This window comes from Eptesicus fuscus, chromosome 5, assembly GCF_027574615.1.
Source record: "Eptesicus fuscus isolate TK198812 chromosome 5, DD_ASM_mEF_20220401, whole genome shotgun sequence".
Lineage (NCBI taxonomy): Eukaryota > Metazoa > Chordata > Mammalia > Chiroptera > Vespertilionidae > Eptesicus > Eptesicus fuscus.
This window is the reverse complement of record NC_072477.1, coordinates 58,451,911-58,473,925: the sequence shown is the minus strand read 5'-3', so window position 1 is coordinate 58,473,925 and position 22,015 is coordinate 58,451,911. Positions and strand designations below refer to the sequence as shown.

The 22,015-nt window shown below is 39.4% G+C and overlaps 1 protein-coding gene across 1 annotated transcript in view; it reads right to left on the bottom strand.

Annotated features, from left to right (window-relative positions):
- Nucleotides 1-22,015, bottom strand: part of ATP8B4 (ATPase phospholipid transporting 8B4 (putative)) — a 219,869-nt gene that overhangs the window by 43,376 nt on the left and 154,478 nt on the right. The window contains exons 19-21 of the mRNA XM_028147700.2: nt 13,724-13,888; nt 12,651-12,762; nt 10,565-10,670 (exon numbers count right to left, since the gene is read on the bottom strand). Coding sequence (XP_028003501.2) covers nt 10,565-10,670; nt 12,651-12,762; nt 13,724-13,888 — 383 coding nt within the window. The remainder of the gene's footprint in view (nt 1-10,564; nt 10,671-12,650; nt 12,763-13,723; nt 13,889-22,015) is intronic.

Genomic DNA, 22,015 nt, shown 5'->3' with positions numbered 1-22,015 from the left:
GGGACACGAACTTCCCTCCCTCTGGCTGGCTGCAGGCACCAAGGACCTGGGCCGGCTTCGCCCAGGCTGTCCACAGCCGCAGGGGAGTGTGGGTGGGTGGTTTTGCCCAGGCTGCAGGCACTGCCACCCAGGACCGCGGGGCAGGTGGCTTGTCTCTCTCCCAGGCTGCAGCCCCAGGCCCTGGCACCTAGGACCATGGGGCACGCGGCTAGTCCCTCTCCCAGGCCAGGCCACAGGTGCAGATGCAGCTGCTAGTGCCCAGGACCACAGGGCAGGCAGCTTGTCCCTCTCCCAGGCCGCAGCCTGGCTGGTCCCCATTCCTCTCTCCCCAGTGTTGAGTGTCCGAGCCGTTATGCGTGATGGCATGAGGGTGTGACGACCATCTGCGTATTAGCTCTTTATTATATAGGATGAGTGCCCATGAGAAAATGGGGAGTGAGAGACTGACCAGAAAATGGATGTTTTGGCTTAGAGCAAAATGAAGTAGTTCCCCAAAGGTTCATCCTACATAGAAGAAGTTTAATAAAATGGTTTTCAGCAGTGACTCCCCTGGAAGAAGAGTGTGTTCACTGTACAAAAACAATCACTGTAGCCCACAAATTTCTATTTGAAAATGTAACACTAATTATTTACATACTAAGTTAAAAAACAGCAAACAAAAACCTTATCTTCTGGCTCAACATCTCCTTCTGCTGTCCAGGACCCAAATCACAGCCTGTATTTAGGAACCCAAGCAACCCAGAGGTTACATGGCCCTAGCTCCAAGGATGATATCATGCATTTAGAATCAGTTTGCAGAATCAAAATAAAAGGTTTATAATGTCAGAGTGCTACGTGTGAAATTTAAGGAGTTAAGGTGAGGAGGGAGAGGGAGAACTGCCATGAAAAGTTATTGTTTTAAGTGGGAGGAACAGACTTTTGCATCAGATAACCATGTCAGGGAATCCTCCTCACAGTCATGGAAATGTATAGTCCCATGTAATGAAGAAAGCAAAAGAGACGAGTTCCTCAGAAATGATCATTTTCCTGACAATGTTGCAGAGCTCGTAAATTGGGTCCGAAGAAAGCACCAAAGGGCAAACATCTCCTGAGGTTTCCTTTTTCGTAAAGTTCTCACTCGCTGTATAAATGACTCAATCTCTGTTTTCCCCCAGGAGAATGAAAACATTCCAAAGAAGGGTGAGTTCATAAAAGTATTGGCTGAAATTTTATTTACTTAGTATTTTTCCCCCTAAATTGTCTTCCTAACATCTCACAAGAACCTTTTCCAGGCAGACAAAGGACAGGTTTCCTAGCTCTGCTTCAATTCCCGCTGCACTCCCTCCATACGGGCCAACCCTCCTCACCAGATCGGGCTTGTGCATTTTCAGACCTTTGCCCATGTTCTATAGTTGTCATTTCTTTTTCTTCCTGGAACATCTCTTCAAATACCAGCTGGTTCTTGCAAAAACGATTTATTAGAAGAGCAAAGGCTACACACAACTCCCTTCAAAGAATATGCACTATATTTTTTGCAGGCATAACACACAATGCTTACCCACAGAATACAAATAACACATGCTAAAACAAAAGAATGCCTTTTTCCAAGCTTTGTAATGAAGGGCAGTCTATTACAATGCTGGCATGTAGAAATGGATTAATGATTGAAGCAACCGCAGCATTCACAGCCCCATGCCACTACAAACACAGCAAAGCCCAGTGAGGCCCATGTCGGTTGGTATGCAACCTATAAAGAAAAGAGATGGTAGGGAAAAGAGTCCTTTTGTCAGTCCTCTTAAGACACCCTATATTCAAACATTAAAAGGACCTGTTGGGAAATGGATTGAAATCATGATATCATGCTTAAAAGAAGACAATCTTGACTTTAATATAAGAGCATTGGGCTTGGAACCTGAAGACCTGGGTTTGTTACCTTAGACCAGTGGTCGGCAAACTCATTAGTCAACAGAGCCAAATATCAACAGTACAACGATTGAAATTTCTTTTGAGAGCCAGATTTTTTAAACTTAAACTTCTTATAACGCCACTTCTTCAAAATAGACTCACCCAGGCCGTGGTATTTTGTGGAAGAGCTACACTCAAGGGGCCAAAGAGCTGCATGTGGCTCGCGAGCTGCAGTTTGCCGACCACAGCCTTCGACAGTCAGTTGGAGTGCCAGGGCGTCTCCCTCATTGGCCAAGATGATAGAGGGGAAGGTTGTTACACTGAATGTGCCCAAAACTAGACATATGAATGGATAGGGCCCAAGGGTACCAAAATCTAGCAACATAATTGGATAGAAAAAAAAATCCCTCCCTTCCCTATACCTATAAGATCCTTGGTCTTCAGCAGAAATAGAGATTGGGTCTTTGAGAGGAGAGTCCGCCATTCTCCCAGGTCCTGTGGCTCCTAAATAAAATATCTTTCCTTTTGCACCAGCACCTGCCTCAGGAATTTGGCTTTTGTTACATCAGGCAGCCAAACTTCCATTTCTTTTGGTTTTTTACAGGTTCAGGCCTGAGGTCTGCCTCTGACATCTAGCCACTTGATTAGTTAATTACAATATCAGGCTACAACCCAGGTCTTCAAATTCCTAGCTCTTGATTTGCCACACCAAGTAAGTTTACTATAGAGTCTGCCACCAGCTGCAGGCTGTTTCTAGGTTGGGGCAAGACACAGTGACAGGGGAGCAATTAAGGGACTACCCTGCCAACAGGAAGGAAGAAAGTACATGAAATTTTTATTTCAAGCCTTAGTTCCATCCCTTACTATCTGTGTGACCAGAAGACATTAAAGCCCTGCACTAGTTTAGAAACTGATTTCTTTATTAGAAACTGGGGGAATGGTACCAGCTAATCAGACTGGATGATAACAGCTATGAAAACTTGGGCAGCTATACAAGTGTGTACTAGAAGATCTCCAAAATTACTTATTTCTCTAAGGTTTTACCATTTATGATAGAAACTTAACTTACTAAATACAGTTAGCTTGGATGACTAGCATTTGGGAATTGGGAACAAGATGCACTTTGTTTGGACTGCATAGTGTTTTTAATTTTTTTTAAATATATTTTATTGATTTTTTACAGAGAGGAAGGGAGAGGGATAGAAAGCTAGAAACATCGATGAGAGAGAAACATCGACCAGCTGCCTCCTGCACACCCCCTACCGGGGATGTGCCCGCAACCAAGGTACATGCCCTTGACCGGAATCGAACCTGGGACCTTTCAGTCCGCAGGCCGACGCTCTATCCACTGAGCCAAACCGGTCTTGGCAGTGCATAGTGTTTTTTAAAAATCTGTATGAGTTTATGGACAAGATGATGTTCACCCCTCCCTAATCCTACCTAATAAAAGAGTAATATGCAAATTGACTGCACCTTCACTATGCCCAAGCCACGCCCATCAGCCAATCAGGGCAAGTATGCAAATTAACCCAACCAAGAGGGCAGTTAATTTGCATATCAAGACAGCATGGAAAGAAGCCAAGCGCTGCAGAAGGGAGCGAAGCTGCGGAGAAGCAAGCAAGCAGGGCGGGGGAGAAGGAAGGGAAGCAGGCAGGGTGGGGGAGAAGGAAGGGAAGCAGGTGGGGCGGGGGAGAGCTCAGCAGGAAGCCCTATTGCAGGAATCTTCCTGCAACGGGCCACTAGTGTCTTATATCTAGCCCAGATCATGCAACTAATGTTACCTTTCTGGCCTTGGAGTCATTTGCATTTATGAATTCTGCTCACTCAAACAAATAACTTTCCACCAAGTAGCTGTATTTTTTTTTTTTTATTAAGGAGTAAAGTATATCCCTGGTACACTTCTCAGAAGCAGTGGAGTCACTTTATGGTTTAATTAGTTATAAGACATGAATTTTTCTAACAATAAAGCATGTAATACATGCAACAAAAATGAAACGTGGAATGAGTTTGCCTGTCAGCCCAAGCAAAATTACATTCTAGTCTATTTTCTTTAGGGCAGAAGACATATATATTGGTGGAATGTAATCAATGCAGTAATCTTCTGAGAAATCATCGCAGAAGTTAATTGTAGATTTCTGGGGATGCCCTCACTACTAAAGCAGCTATGACAGTAAAGTTAACAAAGGACTCAAAGTGTCTAAAATGACTTCATGACACTAAATTTGAAACAAGCCATATGCATGATATGCATGAAAATTACATATCCATGTTTATAAAATAATCTAAATACACTTGACAGGTTTAAATATAAGCTTTTAGGTCATTTCTTCCGAATAGCTACTATCACTTAGATCCTGTTCTTTTGATACACTTTTTTTTGTTTGGTTTTACATGAACTTCCACTGAACTCAAAAGCATAAAACAAGAAAAGTTAACCCTTTGCACTCGCTTGCTTTTTTCGATTCCTTTATTCTACTGCTAACTGTGTCGAGTCACACTCGACATCCGAGTGCAAATTAATTGTGTAAATTTATTATTTCAATGTTTTATCCCCAAAACTATGGGCTTTGATATAAGTAACCAAGATTGGAATTATAGAGAGAACCTTTAGCAATTATTTTCTTAGATGTTCTTCCCCCCAATCATAATATTAAGAAAATGAATATTATAAATGGATGAAGAATTTTCTGCTATGCATTGCCTCTCTATCTTAGACTCTAAAAATGGGGTGAGCTCCAAGGTTGGTTGAAGAAAAACATTATTTGCCAGTCAGTTAAACAACATGGCTTCAAGGGTCCTAAAATAATTAATCTAGTTAGAAATTATTTTCTTTTTCCCTCTAAATATATTTTCTCATTAAAAAATGGAGATAATTTTTTGTTTTTTTCCTAATTGTAAAAGTATTGTATGAATACTATTTTAACTCCAGATAATACAAAGAGCCATAAAGAAGAAAGCAAACATGATCCATCTGATCCCTCACTAAGAAGTATCAACTTTGTATATGTCCTCCAGCGCTTAATAGGTAGGTAGGTGGACAGATATGGATATAGATTTATAGTGTTTATACATATACAGGGGTGGGTAAAAGTAAGCTTACAGTTGTTCATATGGAAAATAACAGAACACTTAGTGAATAATAATACAATAATAAACTTTCATGTACTCCCAACTGTAAACCTACTTTTACCCACCCCTGTACATACACACATAAACATACATGCTTTTTATTTTTAAAAAGGATTATATTCTGCATGCTGTTTCATGATTTCATCTTTTATTTAACTATATCATGGATATCTTCCAATGTCAATAAATAAATAATCATTTTTAATGACCGCATAGAATTCCATTGTAGGTATATAGCAAAGCAATTAACAAAATCCCTGTGGCTGGGTATTTGAACAATTTCTAATATTCCATTATCATAACTGATGCAGCAATGAATATTTCTATATATTTGTCCATTTATTTTCTTAAAGGAAATTCCTAGAAGTAGAAATCCTTGGATAAAAAATGTGCATATGTGAGCCCTGGTCAGTTTTCTCAGTGGTTAGAGCATCCGCCATTGACCAAAGGGTCTCGGGTTCAATTCCCAGTCAAGGGCACATACCATGGTTGCAGGGTCAATCCCTGGTCCCAGTTGGGGCCCATATGGGAGGCAGCCATTCAATGTGTCTCTCTCACATTGATGCTTCTCTCTCACTCTCTCCCCCCCTTCTCCCTCCCTTTCACTCTCTCTCTAAATATCAATGGAAAATACACTGAGTGGCCAGATTATTATGATCTCTTAACACATAATAATCTGGCCACTCAGTGTATATCCTACATAATAAAAGGCTAATATGCAAATTGTCCCCTCGACCAGGAGTTCAACCAGCAGGCAGGCCAGCCAACTACCCATGTCCATTCCCCCTGGCCAGGCTGGCCGGATCTCACCCATACACGAATTCATGCACCAGGCCTCTAATATATACCAAGTGGCCAGATTATTATGTGTTCAGAGATCATAATAACCTGGCCACTCAGTGTATATCCTTAGGTGAGGATTAAAAATAATAATAAAATGTGCATATGTGTAATTTTGAAATATATTGCATGTTTTCCCTCTAGAACGTTTCTACCAATTTACACTCCCAACAACAGTATGTAAGAATTCATATTTCTCCACAATCCCACCACATAACAAGTTATGTCATCTACTTAGTCAACTAAATGTAGCTGAATAAAATTTGGAGATATTAACCTTGATTCCCCACCCCTTCTGCAAGCACCACCATTACCACAGGTGGCCCTCTTTGTTTCCTCAGAAACATACCTTGCCTTGGATGACAGAACCAAATATAGAGAAAACAAAAAGTCAAGATCTTGCTTTTTGCTAAAGGAGTTTATCACCACCAAACCAGAATTACATGAAATATTAAAGAGTCTTCTTTAAAAAGAAGAAGAAAAAAAAGGTCAAAACTATAAACAACAAAATGGCAATAAATGCATATCTATCAACAATTGAATCCAAAAAATCAAAATAAATGAACAAACAGAAACAGACTCATAGAGATAGAGAAAATTTCAATGGCTGCCAGATGGGAGGAGGCTTGTGGGGATAGGTAGAAAAGGTGAAGGGATTAAGAAGTACAAATTGGTTGTTTCAGAATAGTCATGGGGATGTAAAGAACAGCATAAGGAATATAGTTAATAATATTCTAATAACTATGTATGGTGTCAGATGGGTGTGAGATTTATTGGGATGATCACTTAGTAAGTCACAGAATATCTTATCACTGGGGGGTACATCTGAAACAAATTTAATAATGTATGTCAACTGTAATTGAAATTTTTTTTAAAAGAACTTGCTTTTTTGAATACCAAAATAGGCTCTTGATACTTACAGTAGCATTGTCATTCTGAATTCCATCAATCTGGAATTTTACTAATTGGGCTTTTTAAGAGGGAAGAAAAAAGTTTCTTTAAATCTCATGAGATTAATCCTTAAAGCAACCTGAGCATAAACTGTTGGATACTAGAAAGAAATGACCTCTTTTTCCCATCTCCCATCCAGCCTACAGGAAAAGGAATTTAAAGAGGAGTTTAGATGCTGATGAGTCACTAAAAGACACCTGGATGCTGACCCACATCCTGGACTACTGGTGGTTGGAATCATGTGGGTAATGGAACCCTCAGATAAGTTTTTGGGAATCTGAGAATGGAATAGTTGCCACTGACATTCAGTGACCTGGAGGCTAGTAAAGGGATTTCAGGAACAGTGGCAGCCATGTGAGAGCACAAGTCTTCTGGGACACAGGTCAGGAAGCCACTCGCAGGAGGGTGTGGAAGTCAGACAAGAGGGACAGCCAGCAACCTCAAGAGACCAGAGACCAGACAAAGACACAGAAGTGGGAAATGCTAGATACCAGCAGGGTCTCTAAGGTCAATGGCAGGTAAGGCAACTGTGCATCCTACACTTGAACTAAAGTTACCCAAAAGTGCCCAGTTTAATTGTATTGTCATCAAGCAGAAAAGAGATTCAAGTTCAGTTTTAGAAAATGTAATAAGTTTCTGTTCTTACACACCTGAATGTATTCTGGACTATGAAGTCAGACAGCTAGAAATGACAGAGCCTCCTTCTACTCCTCTTCACATGGAATCAAATTCTAAGTTCTATTCATCCTCCCTCCAAAGTACTTTCCCTCTGTTACAACCTCACTGCCTTAATTCAACTCTCATCATCTCTAAGCTTGAGTATTCCAACAGCCTCTTGATGTATCATCCATTTTCTCCAGCAAACATAATCTATCCTGTCACTAGAATGTTATTTCTAAAATGCAAAATCGGGTTTGTCACCCTTCTGTTTAGAGACCATTCACATTTACCCAATACTTTCCGGTATTGTATACAATACCTTCAGGATAAAGTCTAATCACTTTTGCTTATCATCAATCCATCTCTGAAAAAAATGTTTCCACACTTAGGTGTGAAACATTCTAGCTACAACTTGGAATATTGCTCCTGAACAATAACATGACTTCTTTCATGTTTCTATGCCTTTGTGTGTGCTAGTTCAGCAACCCACAGTATCATTATCCAGTGTAATCAAGGGAGGAAGAGGGTCCATAAAAGTTGTAATAAAGGTGAGTGTTTTTAATATCTTAGGAAGGTTCATAAAAAATATAGATTTCTCTATGATAAGAATGCATAGAATCTCTAATTTTTTTAAGTTTAGTGTTATATTTGGCTACCATGGCACAACCTGGTTTAGGAAACTGCTATATCATGCTGGTTAGAAGTTATGACTGGAGATTGCATATGTCTTTGCCAAATAAAAATTGGGAAATCTAATTAATTGTTACTGACATAATTTTATTATTACTTACATAATTTTAATGATAGACTCCATAGAGTATATTGGGGAAATAATAATAAAAGCAGTGCTTGTCGGTGGAAATATTGGGAACAATGGCTGAAGGAAAGAGGGAAGGAGTAATGAAGGAAGTAGAGAGAGTAGGGAGTGCAAGAAGGATGTTAATTAATGGCCATAAAGTTTTAAATTCTTGACTCACTTAATCCTCAAAAATAAAATAATCTATTAGGGTACATATTTGTATATTTTTCTATTTTACAAATGAAGAAACCAAGCAAAGGGAAATTGAACAGCATACCAAAGTCACTTAGCCAGCCGGTGAGCATGGAGCAGAGATATTAACTAGGCTCCAGTAAACAGGAAGTTCATGCTCTTCCTCTTACGTCTGCAGTCTCTCCCTGAAATTTATTCTCACCTAATTGCTCATCTAGTGTCTGAACACAAGTGAAGCAATAAGGTGCCTAGCAACTACATTTTTTATATTAATTTTTTTAAGGAGTAAGAATACATCTAAGGTGTTTTTAGGGAGAGACATAGCAAGTAATTCGGTGCACAGGCTCTGGGGCCACACTGCCTAGCTTCAAATCCCTGCTGACCCACCAACTAGTTGTGGAACCTTGGGCGTATTACCCTGTGTCTCAGCCTCCTAATCTGTAAACAGGAGTAATGATAATGTCTCTCCATTAGATTGCTTTGAGAATAAAATGAGGTAATACATGAATACTACTAACGATAGCGTCCCAGGCATAGTCTCAAAGCATTTAGCAGTAAGCTCATTAGAATCTGGATATACTCGCATCTATTTCCCTTCAGCAAGAGATAAAATCCCCCAAAATAAAAAATTTTAATTATTAATTATCAAGCAAATCACCAATATTTCTTCAATAGACTCTATGGGATGTATCATTAAAGTTATAGAAATAATAATAATAAAATTATATCAGTAATAATTAGATTTCCCAATTTTTATTTGGCAAAGACATAGCTTCCAACAAGCATGACATGGCAGTTTCCTATGGTGGGAAAAGTTAGTGTAGAAGAAGTTGAGAGATTTGATCTACAAATATTGATTAGTGGTGCTAACGGTTGAGACTTCGTTTCTTTCTAAGGTTCAGGAACAAAAGTTTAATGAAGGAGATGCCTTAAGGAAACCCATAGTGCACCACTGTCCTGTGAAGGGAAGGTTAGGCCCCCCTGTAGAGTAAACAACAAGTAGCAAGCAGTTTGCCTCCAAGTCAACAGTCTATTTAGTCAGTCCCAAAATTGGGTTGAACTTAGAGAAGCTACTACAAGCATCAACAAACAAAAATTGTTATAGGACAGCATTTTTGAAGTGCTAGGAAAATAATTATGCAGACTTGTAAAATGTTCTTCAAATAAAGTAACAAAAATAATAAATTGGCAAATAAGAAATACTATTTCTCAAAATTTAATGTTTGTCCACTCTTACCTTCAATTTCACCACTTATACATTTTCTGGTACTATGTAGTGGTTACACAAGGTGCGTAGTATGCTATTTCAATAGCATCTATATCAAAATGTCTACTTTCTTGAAAGACTATTCCAACTTTACACACCATCTCCAAGTTTATCTAATCATAAGCTTCATCTAGGTGTTCATTAAAATACAAAGTCCTATGCCCATCTAAATTCTTAATATTCTTAATTTTAAAGCTAGAGAACTGGTATTTTAACAAGTGCCCTCAGTAATACTGATCACTCATTATCATGTAGAGTTGACAGGTTAATCGCCAATGAATAATTTTAAAGGCTAACCATGTAAATGATTAAAAATCATTTTCTAAAAATACTTGGGAACCCTGCCCAGTTTGGCTCAGTGGATATAGCATTGGCCTGAATACTGGAGGGTTGTGGGTTCGATTCCAGTCAAGGGCACATACCTCACTTGCAGGCTTGAGCCCCAGTCCCAGTCAGGGAACTTGCGGGAGGCAACCAATCAATGTGTCTTTCTCACATCGATGTTTCTCTCTCTGTGTCTTGCCCCCCCCCCCCCCACCACCACCACCTTTCACTCTCTCTAACAATCAATGGGAAAATATCCTTGGATGAGGATTAACAAAAAAGTTAAATTAAAAATACTTGGGAAATGTTGGAGGCCTGAAGATATTAACTCACCACTGATATTAAACTTACCTTAGTTTGTGACCATAATGAATAGAATTTTAGGAAACATGGAGAAAGAGCTCTATATTAAATGAAGACCATAGGTAACTATAATGTCTTTCCACTTTCTCAACTACCTGATCTTCCCTTTTCCCTTTCTCCCTTTTCCACTCTTCCCTTCTTCCTTTAACACTTACCTGAGTTCTTCTCTGACTTCCACTGCCGTGTTCCCTGCTATAATGAACACTTCATTCATATCATCAGTCAGCATGTTGCAGGCATAGCCAATGTTGATGGCAGTTTCTGATACAAAATAAAGCCTACTTCAGTTAGAACATTACTTGATAGTCTATATATAAAAAAAGGCTAATATGCAAAGTGTCCCTGTGGGAGTTCGACCAGGAGACCAGGAGTTCTATCACTCACTATGACATGCGCTGGCCACCAGCGAGTGGCACAGAACAAAGGAAGGCCTTGGCCGGCAGCCAACAGCCGGGGAGGGGAGGCCCCAGCCAGCAGCCAGGGAAAAGAGTCCCCTGACCGGCAGCCAGAAGGAAGGCCCCGGCTGGCAGCCAGAGGCCACTATCGGTCCTGATCACCGGCCAGGCCTAGGGACCCTACCCATGCATGAATTTCATGTACCAGGCCTCTAGTACACTTGCATAGAAGTGTGTGTGTTTTCTATAGAAGTTTTGAAGTCATTGCTATATTTCCTTGTAGCTTACAGGCTCCCTTAATGTCAGAAAGAGCATAACGGGTGATAATGCAAGAGACCCAGAGGGAATTTCAAAGCCCTGGCTCCCATGATCAAATTTATCAATTGCTAACTCCATGGATCCATAGCCACATCTATGAATCCTCAATTTTCTCATATAGTTTTTACCGGAGGTCCCAAATACTACCTTTGGAGAGCTGAAATACTAAACTTAGACATTTTTTCAATTTTTATGTAGTAGGAAAATTGAAAAACAGCTCAACAAAATGTTCAGTTGGACAGCAAAAAATGCTCTTATAAAATTTTTATAGTTCTCCCACATGCAACATTGTCATTTTCCCATTAAGTGAATGGACTGCTGCTGCTAGAAAACTGGAAAATTACATGATGTTGGGCATTCCTTCCTCCAACTTTATAGAAATGGAGCCTAGGATAGTTAGGTGACCCTTCTATTTTCAATAAAGTCATTTGATTCTAATTCTACTGAGTTCTTAGGCTCTACCTAATTCTATGGAATCATTAGATTTGCCTGTCCTAAGTCAAGGAAGGCAACTGATAAAATCTCAGCATGTGCTTTGTATAAACCATAGAAATTAAAGCTAAATAATAGTAAACGTGTGGATATTCATAAATAATTGAGCATCTATACCCACTGATCAACATCAAACTCCAAGAAGTCTGTAGTAACACACCACAGAGCTCAACTTTCTAATGTTTATTTTTGTGATCAGTGATTTGGGTGAACATATAGAGAATTAATTTACCATATTTGAAAATCCTTAAGTGTTCTAAAAATATCTACAGGTAGATAGAATCTTAAAAACATGTATTCGCCAGTTAACTGAATATTTCTGGTTTACTGAGGACCAAGTGTAAAAGCATTTTTGTTTTAATCATTACTGCTAGCAATAGATCCAAAATCTTTCTTAACAAACACAGAATTATGAACATAATGACTTTTTTTCTGATGACTTGGCATTTTGTCATGCCTGAAAGTGGGTCAGCTCCCATTGTACCACTGCATGGGAAGGCTTGAAATTAAACTAGGTTACTCTAGTACAACTGTTGTGGTTGTTAAAATATCAAAACATTTACAGACCAGTTGATAAACAGTTGCTTCCCTGAGCCTCCCAAAAGCCTGTCCCCTCCTCTAAGATCCCCAAACCTCTCTACATAGCATCAAGAAAGTAAAGGAGTAACCCTAAGGTCTCTAATGTCCTGCTTCAGTATTATGCAAGTCTCAGTCCTGATTGGAGGCAGTGCTCACATAAACCTTTAGGTAAACTTTTTTAATTCCATTGTTGCCTATAGGTTTAACAATTATATTTAAGAAGTGAGTTGAGCTGAAATTCAACAGACCCCAGGGTATACTCTAGAAGATATTTTCTTAATTTGTTTTTATCTTTAAATAGTAAGTTCTTACATTAACTTTCCTATTTGTATTTCAACTATTTCCAATATAGAGAACTGGGCACATATCTAACTAATGAAACTTTCTGAATAGTTAAAATTTTACCATATAAATTATTGCCCTCTGTTCAAAACATCATTATCTGTTTTAAAATTACCTTGTTTGTCTCCTGTTAGGACCCAGATCTTAATATTGGCTAGTGATAAACTTAAAACCGTTTCAATAACACCCTCTTGTAACTTGTCTTCTACAGCAGTGGCACCTAGAAGCTTTGTTGAAAAATAGAGAATATTTTATGTTAATGCATGCAAACAATATTCATAACATTTATGGCTTGCAATTACAGAGTTCAGAGGTTAAGGAACAGGAATTAAAGGCAAAAAGGATGATGCATTGATATAGTAAACATACTATTATGTGCAGATGTGGGTTGGGAAAAGACCCAAGAGGAGTTTCTCTAATCAAGCCAACTAATAGGAACACCAACTACTGGCAGAGATCCTGTTAGCACAAACAATCAGAAACCATTTGGGCTTGTAAGGACTTAAGAACTCCCCAGCTGCTTCCTGGCCACTGGGGCCTCAGGGAAGAGTAGTTTCTAGAATAAATGATACTCTCATACTTTGGGCAGCACAGATATCATCAAAATCTCATAGGTCTAAGATGTAAAGCTTCCCACTCTTCCTGGCAAGTTTCCTGCTCTAGAAAGGTAGATCATAAAGCAGGGAGGGGGAGAAAATAACATAAATGATATACCAGAGGTTTGACAAACAATAGGAAGTCTGCTATCGTCCAGTCTAGGGGACTTCCAATTACATAAGCTACAACTAATTGAAATAATCCTCTAGGCCCGTGGTCGGCAAACTGCCACTTGCAGCTCTTTGGCCCCTTTAGTGTGGCTCTTCCACAAAATACCACGGCCTGGGCGAGTCTATTTTGAAGAAGTGGCATTAGAAGAAGTTTAAGTTTAAAAAATTTGGCTCTCAAAAGAAATTTCAATCGTTGTACTGTTGATATTTGGCTCTGTTGACTAATGAGTTTGCTGACCACTGCTCTAGGCCCTCACACATGGCAAACTCAAAGCCAACATATAACACATGATTCGATGTTTGAAAAAGTAACATCCGCTGTATGCAGGATGATTTAGCCAATGGATTATTCCTATCCTAGATCTCTAAACACATACTGTCCTCTCTATAAACACAAATCATCATGCTTCTAAACTCATACCATCAAATCCCGTTCAATTTCTTCATACAGCCCAGCTATCCGTTCCTCCCTCTCATCTGTGGCAGCATTTGCATCTTCAAGCATCTTATGCCACTCTTTAAAGTACTTATCATCCAGATCTCTGTATGCAATGGCCAGGGTTCGAAGGCCTTCTCCTGCAAATTCCTGCCAGAGCACACATTGTTTTAAGAACCATACCAAAGCAATAATCATAGCAAGAACAATAACAATAATGGGTAAGAAGTTTTGCGCTCAAATTCACTGTATCAAGAGCATAACTTGGCCATCCTGACTTCCAATCTTTTAATCTCCTTGAAAATATGAGACAATGTTTGCATTTTGAATTTTATTTCTATTGGGTTGAAACATTCAGGGGAGCTAGCCTTCCCCCTAAAAGATATCTAAAATGCCTGCTGAAGTGTCCTACTTGAGAGTGATCAATGGTGCCAATGACTTGAGATATCCATTTGAACCAACATATATTGGTTTCCAAACTATCCTCTACTTTCAAGAAGCCCTCCTGGCAATGAGAGGAACCCAGCCTGTTTCATGGCTATGTCACTCAGATGTTAGTGGAAAGAAAATGACGCTTGGAGGAGCCATAGTTCTCAAATCAAAGGCAGAGGCTCTCTGAAGAGATTGTAGCATGACAGCTCACCAAAATCTTGTCACATTCCCCTAATAATACAGCTATGTCTAAAATTAACTCAGTCCTGGTTAAAAAAAAAATGGCGGCTGAATAGAGACGTGTTCTGAGCCTGGTTCTGGGGCAGAGAGTAAGAACAGCTGAGGTTTGCACGGGGAGTGTCTGTTGGCAAGCTAAGGGACAGCTAAACTCCAGGAGAAGGTGGAGGAGTGCTAGGCAGGGTTCCCCTGACCGTGCAGCACCCACAGAGGCTGGGTCCCCTCCCAGAGCTGCGGGCTCAGAGGGGGAAACCTCACCATCTTGCAAGGGAAGGAGGATTTTATTGGAAGCCTGACTTTCCACGACAACGGCAAACACTGAACAGCTGTGAGCACCAGAGTACCTGTCCCCAAATGGCACAAACACGCGGATTCAAAGGAATTCTTCACTGCACCAAGCAAAGGTCAGATTTCGCCTGAGATAAGGAGAGAGAGAACTATATAACCAGACATCTGGAGAAGAGAGACCATGGGGAAACAAAGAAACAGCCCCCATAGGAAAGAAAAGCAGGCATCACCAGAAAAGGAAGTAAACGAATTAGAGGCAAGCAACCTATCAGAGAAAGAATTCAGAGAAATGGTCATAAGATGGCTGAAAAGAATGGAAGACAAATTCGACAATATGAGTAAGAACCAAGAGGAAATGAAGAAGAACCAAGAAGAAATGAAAAATGACATCGCTGATGTAAAGAACTCAATAGAAAGCATCAAGAGTAGACTAGAAGAAGCAGAGGACCGCATAAGTGAGCTAGAAGACAAGATGGAAAAATATACCCAAATAGAACAGCTTCTAGAAAAAAAAATTAGAAAGCATGAGGAGAGCCTAAGGGAACTTTGGGACAACATGAAACAAAACAACATCCGAATAATAGGGGTACCAGAAGGAAAGGAAACTGAGCAAGGAATAGAAACCCTGTTTGAAGAAATAATAACAGAAAACTTCTCTGATATAGGGAAGAAAAAAACCCACACAAATCCAAGAAGCTCACAGAGTCCCAAGCAAAATGAACCCCAAAAGACCAATGCCAAAGCACATTATAATTAAATTGGCAAACACCAACGACAAAGTAAGAATCTTAAAAGCAGCCAGAGAGAGACAGAAAGTTACATACAAAGGAACCCCCATCAGACTAGCAACTGATTTCTCAACAGAAACTCATCAGGCCAGAAGGGAATGGAATGAAATAGACAAAGTCATGCAAAGGAAGGGTCTCAATCCAAGAATACTGTACCCAGCAAGGCTATCAATCAAAATTGAAGGTGAAATCAGGAGCTTCACAGACAAAAAAGGACTAAGGGAGTTTATCACCACCAAACCAGCAATGCAAGAAATGCTAAAGGGTCTTCTGTAAAAAAAAAAAAGAAAGAAAGAAAGAAAGAAAGAAAGAAAGAAAGAAAGAAAGAAAGAAAGAAAGAAAGAAATAGGAAGCAAAGAAGGAACACAGGGGTATAGAATAAAAATGGCGACAAATAAGTTCCTATCAATAATAACTTTAAATGTAAATGGATTGAATGCCCCAATCAAAAGACACAGGGTAACGGATTGGATAAGAAAACAAAACCCATATATCTGATGTCTACAGGAAACCCACCTCAGAAAAAAAGACGCATACAGACTGAGACTGAAGGGATGGAAAAAGGTTTTTCAGGCGAATGGAAATGAAAAAAAAGGTGGGGTAGCAATACTTATATCTGACAAATTAGATCTCAAAGTGAAGGACATAACAAGAGATAATGAAGGCCACTTCATAATACTAAAGGGAGCAATCCAACAAGAAGAAATAACTCTGGTAAACATATATACACCCAATACAGGAGCACCAAAATACATTAAAAAAACTCCTGGAAGATATCAAAGGAGAGATTGACAGCAATACAATCATAGTAGGAGTCTTTAATACCCCACTATCACCACTGGACAAATCCTCTAAACAAAAAATCAGCAAATAAACATCAATCCTAAATGACTCACTAGACCAGATGGAATTAATTGACATCTTCAGAACATTTCACCCCAAAGCCACAGAATATACATTCTTCTCAAGTGCACATGGGTCATTTTCAAAGATAGACCATATGGTAGGACATAGGCAAAGTCTCTTCAAATTCAAGAAGATAGAAATCATATCAAGTATCTTCTCAGATCACAGTGGCATAAAACTGGAAATCAACTACAATAAAAACAATCCAGAGAAATCAAACACATGGAGACTAAACAGCATGCTATTAAACAATGACTGGGTTACCAAAGACATCAAGGAAGAAATAAAAAACATCAAGGCAACAAATGACGATGAAAACACAACAATCCAAAATCTATGGGACACAGCGAAAGCAGTCCTGAGAGGGAAGTTCATAGCTCTACAAGCCTACTACAAAAAACAAGAAACAATGGTAATAAATTACCTAACCCTACAACTCAAAGAGTTAGAGAGAGCGCAACAAGAAAAGCCCAGTGTAAGCAGAAGGAAGGAAATAATAAAGATCAGAGTGGAGATAAATGACATAGAGACCAAAGAAACAATACAAAAGATCAACAAAACCAAGAGCTGGTTCTTTGAAAGGCTAAACAAGATTGATGAACCTCTAGCCAGGCTCACCAAGAAGCAAAGAGAGAGTACCCAAATAAACAAAATCAGAAATGAAAGAGGTGAAATAACAACAGACCCCGCCAAAATACAAAGGATTGTTACAAAATACTATGAACAACTCTCTTCCAACAAACTGGACAACCTGGAGGAAATGGACATATTCCTAGAAAAATATAACCTTCCAAAACTCAATCAGGAAGAATCTAAACAGCTCAACAGGTCAGTAACTATGGAAGAAATTGAAGCAGTTATCAAAAAGCTTCCAGCAAACAAAAGCCTGGGGCCAGATGCCTTCACAGGAGAGTTTTACCAAACATTCAAGGAAGAACTAAAACCTATCCTCCTCAGACTATTCCAAAAAATTCAAGAGGAAGGAACACTTCCAGGCTCCTTCTATGAAGCCAGCATCACCCTAATACCAAAACCAGATAAAGACAACACAATGAAAGAGAATTACAGACCAATATCCCTCATGAACATAGATGCCAAAATCCTCAACAAAATTCTAGCAAATCAGCTCCAGCAGTACATCAGAAAGATCATACACCATGACCAAGTAGGATTTATCCCAGGAATGCAAGAATGGTACAATATCCGCAAATCAATAAACGTGATACATCACATAAACAAATTGAGAGATAAAAATAACATAGTCATATCAATAGATGCAGAAAAAGCATTTGACAAAATCCAACACCCTTTCTTGATAAAAACTCTCAACAACGTGGGAATAGAAGGATCATACCTCAACATAATAAAAGCTATATATGATAAACCCACAACAAACATCATACTCAATGGGCAAAAACTAAAACCATTTCCCCTAAGAACAGGAACAAGACAGGGATGCCCACTCTCACCACTCCTGTTTGACATAGTACTGGAAGTATTAGCTATTGCAATTAGACAAGAAGAAGAAATAAGAGGCATTCAAATTGGAAAAGAAGAAGTAAAGCTGTCCTTATTTGCAGATGACATGATATTGTATATATTAAAAAAAAAGGCTCCATCAAAAAGCTAATAAACTTAATAAATGAATTCGGCAATGTAGCAGGATACAAAATTAACGCCAAGAAATCTATGGCATTTCTATACACCAATAGTGAACTTACAGAAAGAGAGACTAAAAAAGCAATCCCATTTACCATCACACCAAAAAAACTAAGATACCTAGGAATAAACTTAACTAAGGAGGTAAAAGACCTATACACGGAAAACTACAGGACACTGAAAAAAGAGATAGAGGAAGAGATAAGCAGATGGAAGAACATACCATGTTCATGGATTGGTAGAATCAACATCATTAAAATGTCTATACTACCCAAAGCAATCTACAGATTCAATGCACTCCCCATCAAAATACCAACAGCATATTTCACAGACCTATAAAGAACTCTCCAAAAATTCATCTGGAATAAAAAAAGACCCCGAATAGCCACAGCAATCCTGAGAAAGAAGAATAAAGTAAGAGGCATCTCAATACCAGACCTCAAGCTGTATTACAAAGCCACTGTTCTCAAAACAGCCTGGTACTGGCACAAGAACAGATATATAGATCAATGGAACAGAATAGAGAATCCAGATATCTACCCAAACCACTATGCTCAATTAATATTTGACAAAGGAGGCATGAACATACAATGGAGTCGAGACAGTCTTTTCAATAAATGGTGTTGGGAAAATTGGACATATACATGCAAAAAAATGAAAATAGATCACCAACTTACACCATACACAAAAATAAACTCAAAATGGATACAGGACTTAAACATAAGACGGGAAACCATAAAAATACCAGAGGAATCCACAGGCAACAAAATCTCAGACATATGCCACAAGAACTTCTTCACTGACACTGCCCCTAGGGGCAATGGAAGCTAAAGAGAAAATTAACAAATGGGACTACATCAAAATAAAAAGCTTTTTTACAGCAAAAGAAACAATCAACAAAAGAACAAGAAAGCCCACTATATGGGAGAACATATTTGCAAATGCTATCATTGATAAAGGTTTAATCTCCAACATCTACAGGCAGCTTATGCAACTTAATAAAAGGAAGATAAATGATCCAATAAAAAAATGGGCAACGGACCTAAATAGGATCTTTTCAAAAGAAGATAGAAGGAAGGCCAAAAGACACATGAAAACATGCTCAAAGTCACTAATTATCCGAGAGATACAAATCAAAACAACAATGCAGTACCATCTCACACCTGTCAGAATGGCTATCATCAACAAATCAACAAACGACAAGTGTTGGCGAGGATGCGGAGAAAAAGGAACACTTGTGCACTGCTGGTGGGAATGAAGACTGGTGCAGCCACTGTGGAGAACAGTATGGAGTTTCCTCAAAAAACTGAAAATGGAACTCCCATTTGACCCAGTAATCCCACTCCTGGGAATATATCCGAAGAAACTAGAAACACCAATCAGAAAGGATATATGCACCCCTATGTTCATAGCAGCACAATTCACCATAGCTGAGATTTGGAAACAGCCTAGGTTCCCGTCAGCAGATGACTGGATCAGAAAACTGTGGTACATCTACACAATGGAATACTATGCTGCCATAAAAAAGAAGGAATTCTCATCATTTGCAGCAACCTGGATGGAATTGCAGAACATTATGCTAAGTGAAATAAGCCAGTCAATGAAAGAAAAATACCACATGATCTCACTCATTTATGCATAATAAAGAACATTATAAACTGATGAACAAAAAGATAGATACAGAGACAGTAAAGCATCAAACAGACTGTCAAATTACAGCGGGAAGGTTAGGGAGAGGTGGGGGAGATAAGAGATCAACCGAAGGACTTGTATGCATATAAGCATAACCAATGGACGCAAAACTCTGGGGAGTGAGGGCATGTATGGGTGTGGGGTGGGGGGGACAATGGTAAGATATGTACACATATAATACCTTAATAAAATAAAAAAATTTTAAAAAAAATTAACTCAGTCCTACTTTTGTTTGTGCTTGAAATTTTCCATAATAAAAAGTTTAAAAGTCAATAATAGGTGAATAAATAGATGTTAGTGAGGTAATAGAAGTTTAAGCCTATTAATTAATATTATGTGATAATAAAAACCCCTAGGGGAAAAGGGGAGAGAAAGGCAGAAAGTCAATATAAATGTTTGCTTCTGGGAAGTAGGAATAGAAGGAGAGGCTGATTTTTTCATTCTAGATCTCCTGTAATTTTTTAAAAATTATATATATGTGTATATATATATATCTATATATATCTATATATATATATATATAGATATATATAGATATATATATATATATATCTATATATGGATATAGATATATATAGATATATATAAATTAAGGCCCGGTGCATGAAATTTGTGCATGGGGGGGTGGTGTCCCTCAGCCCAGCCTGCACCCTCTCCAATCTGGAACCCCTCGAGGGATGTCTGACTGCCCTCTCACAATCCAGGACTCCTGGCTCCCAACCGCTCGCCTGCCTGCCAGCCTGATTACCCCTTAACCACTCCCCTGCCAGCCTGATCAACACCTAACTGCTCCCCTGCCAGCCCAATTGCCCCTAACTACCCTCCCCTGCTGGCCTGGTCACCCCTAACTGCCCTCCCCTGCCAGCCTGGTCACCCCCAACTGCCCTCCACTGCAGGCCTGGTCACTCCCAACTGCCCTCCCCTGCAGGCTTGGTTGCCCCCAACTGCCCTCCCCTGCTGGCCTGGTTCCCCCCAACTGCCCTCCCCTGCAGGCCTGGTTCCCCCCCAACTGCCCTCCCCTGCAGGCCTGGTTGCCCCTAACTGCCCTTCCCTGCTGGCCTGGTCACCCCTAACTGCTCTCCCCTGCTGGTCTGGTCGCCCCCAACTGCCCTCCCCTGCAGGCCTGGTTCCCCTCAACTGCCCTCCCCTGCAGGCCTGGTCCCCCCCGCAACTGCCCTCCCCTGCAGGCCTGGTCCCTCCCAACTGCCCTCTCCTGCTGGCCATCTTGTGGTGGCCATCTTGTGTCCACATGGGGGTGGCTAGCTTTGACCACATGGGGGCGACCATCTTGTGTGTTGGAATGATGGTCAATTTGCATATTACCTCTTTATTATATAGAATATATATAATAAAAATGTTTTAAAACTTTAAAGACACCATAAGGTCAGGTTAGTTTTTTAAAATTATTTTTTATTAAACTGTTTTCTATGGAGTTAGTATTTAATAACAGGTTAAATTAATAGGAGAATTATGCTTTTCCTTTCATGTCTCAGTAAACTGACAATCTTAAATGATACTTCTGGTGCTTTATCCTTCTAATAAGGAAACATTTTAAATTAGGAGACTGGTAGTTGCTAAGTGTCTCACACGGCCACAGTGGCTAGAAACATGTAGATTGCTTTGGGGAAATGCTGAAAACCTCCCACTTTGCCTAGGCCTCCAGTGGTCATTTTATGGGCCTGTATACTATAAGCGTTTTTATAGCCACTCCTATGCCTTTGGGCATTGCCATTGAGCACACCTTCTCTATGTGTTTTGGCTTACACAACACACAAAGGTTTGTGATCATACACAAGTTAAACTGTGACACATTTTAATGAGGTTAATGCAAAGAAAAAGTCAGTGCAGACTTCCCAGAGAGACCATGAGAAAATTTGTCCAAATTTATCTTGTAGGCACTCGGTAGCAGTTTGGATATTGCAATCACATTTACAAGCCCTGCCTTCCAGGACCACCACTGGGTCCCCTACTGATCTGAATGTGGAGCCACTGTGTTGTAACCATCTTTTATCCTCTTAATTCGCACAAACATTTCTTTGCCTTTAACTTGCAACCCCGCTGGGCATTCCTCTCTGTTCTGTACAATAGTGAATCAACTCTAAGAAGACATTACAAAAGGGGACAGATGATTTAAGTTATTTAATTAGTACATGAAACACAAATTGAATCCTAAATGAGCATTTGAGCAAGGTTGTTTCCTATCATTAAACAATTCAGAATCAATAATTAAATATAAATTTAAAACCTCAGAATTTGAAAGTCAAAATGAATAAAG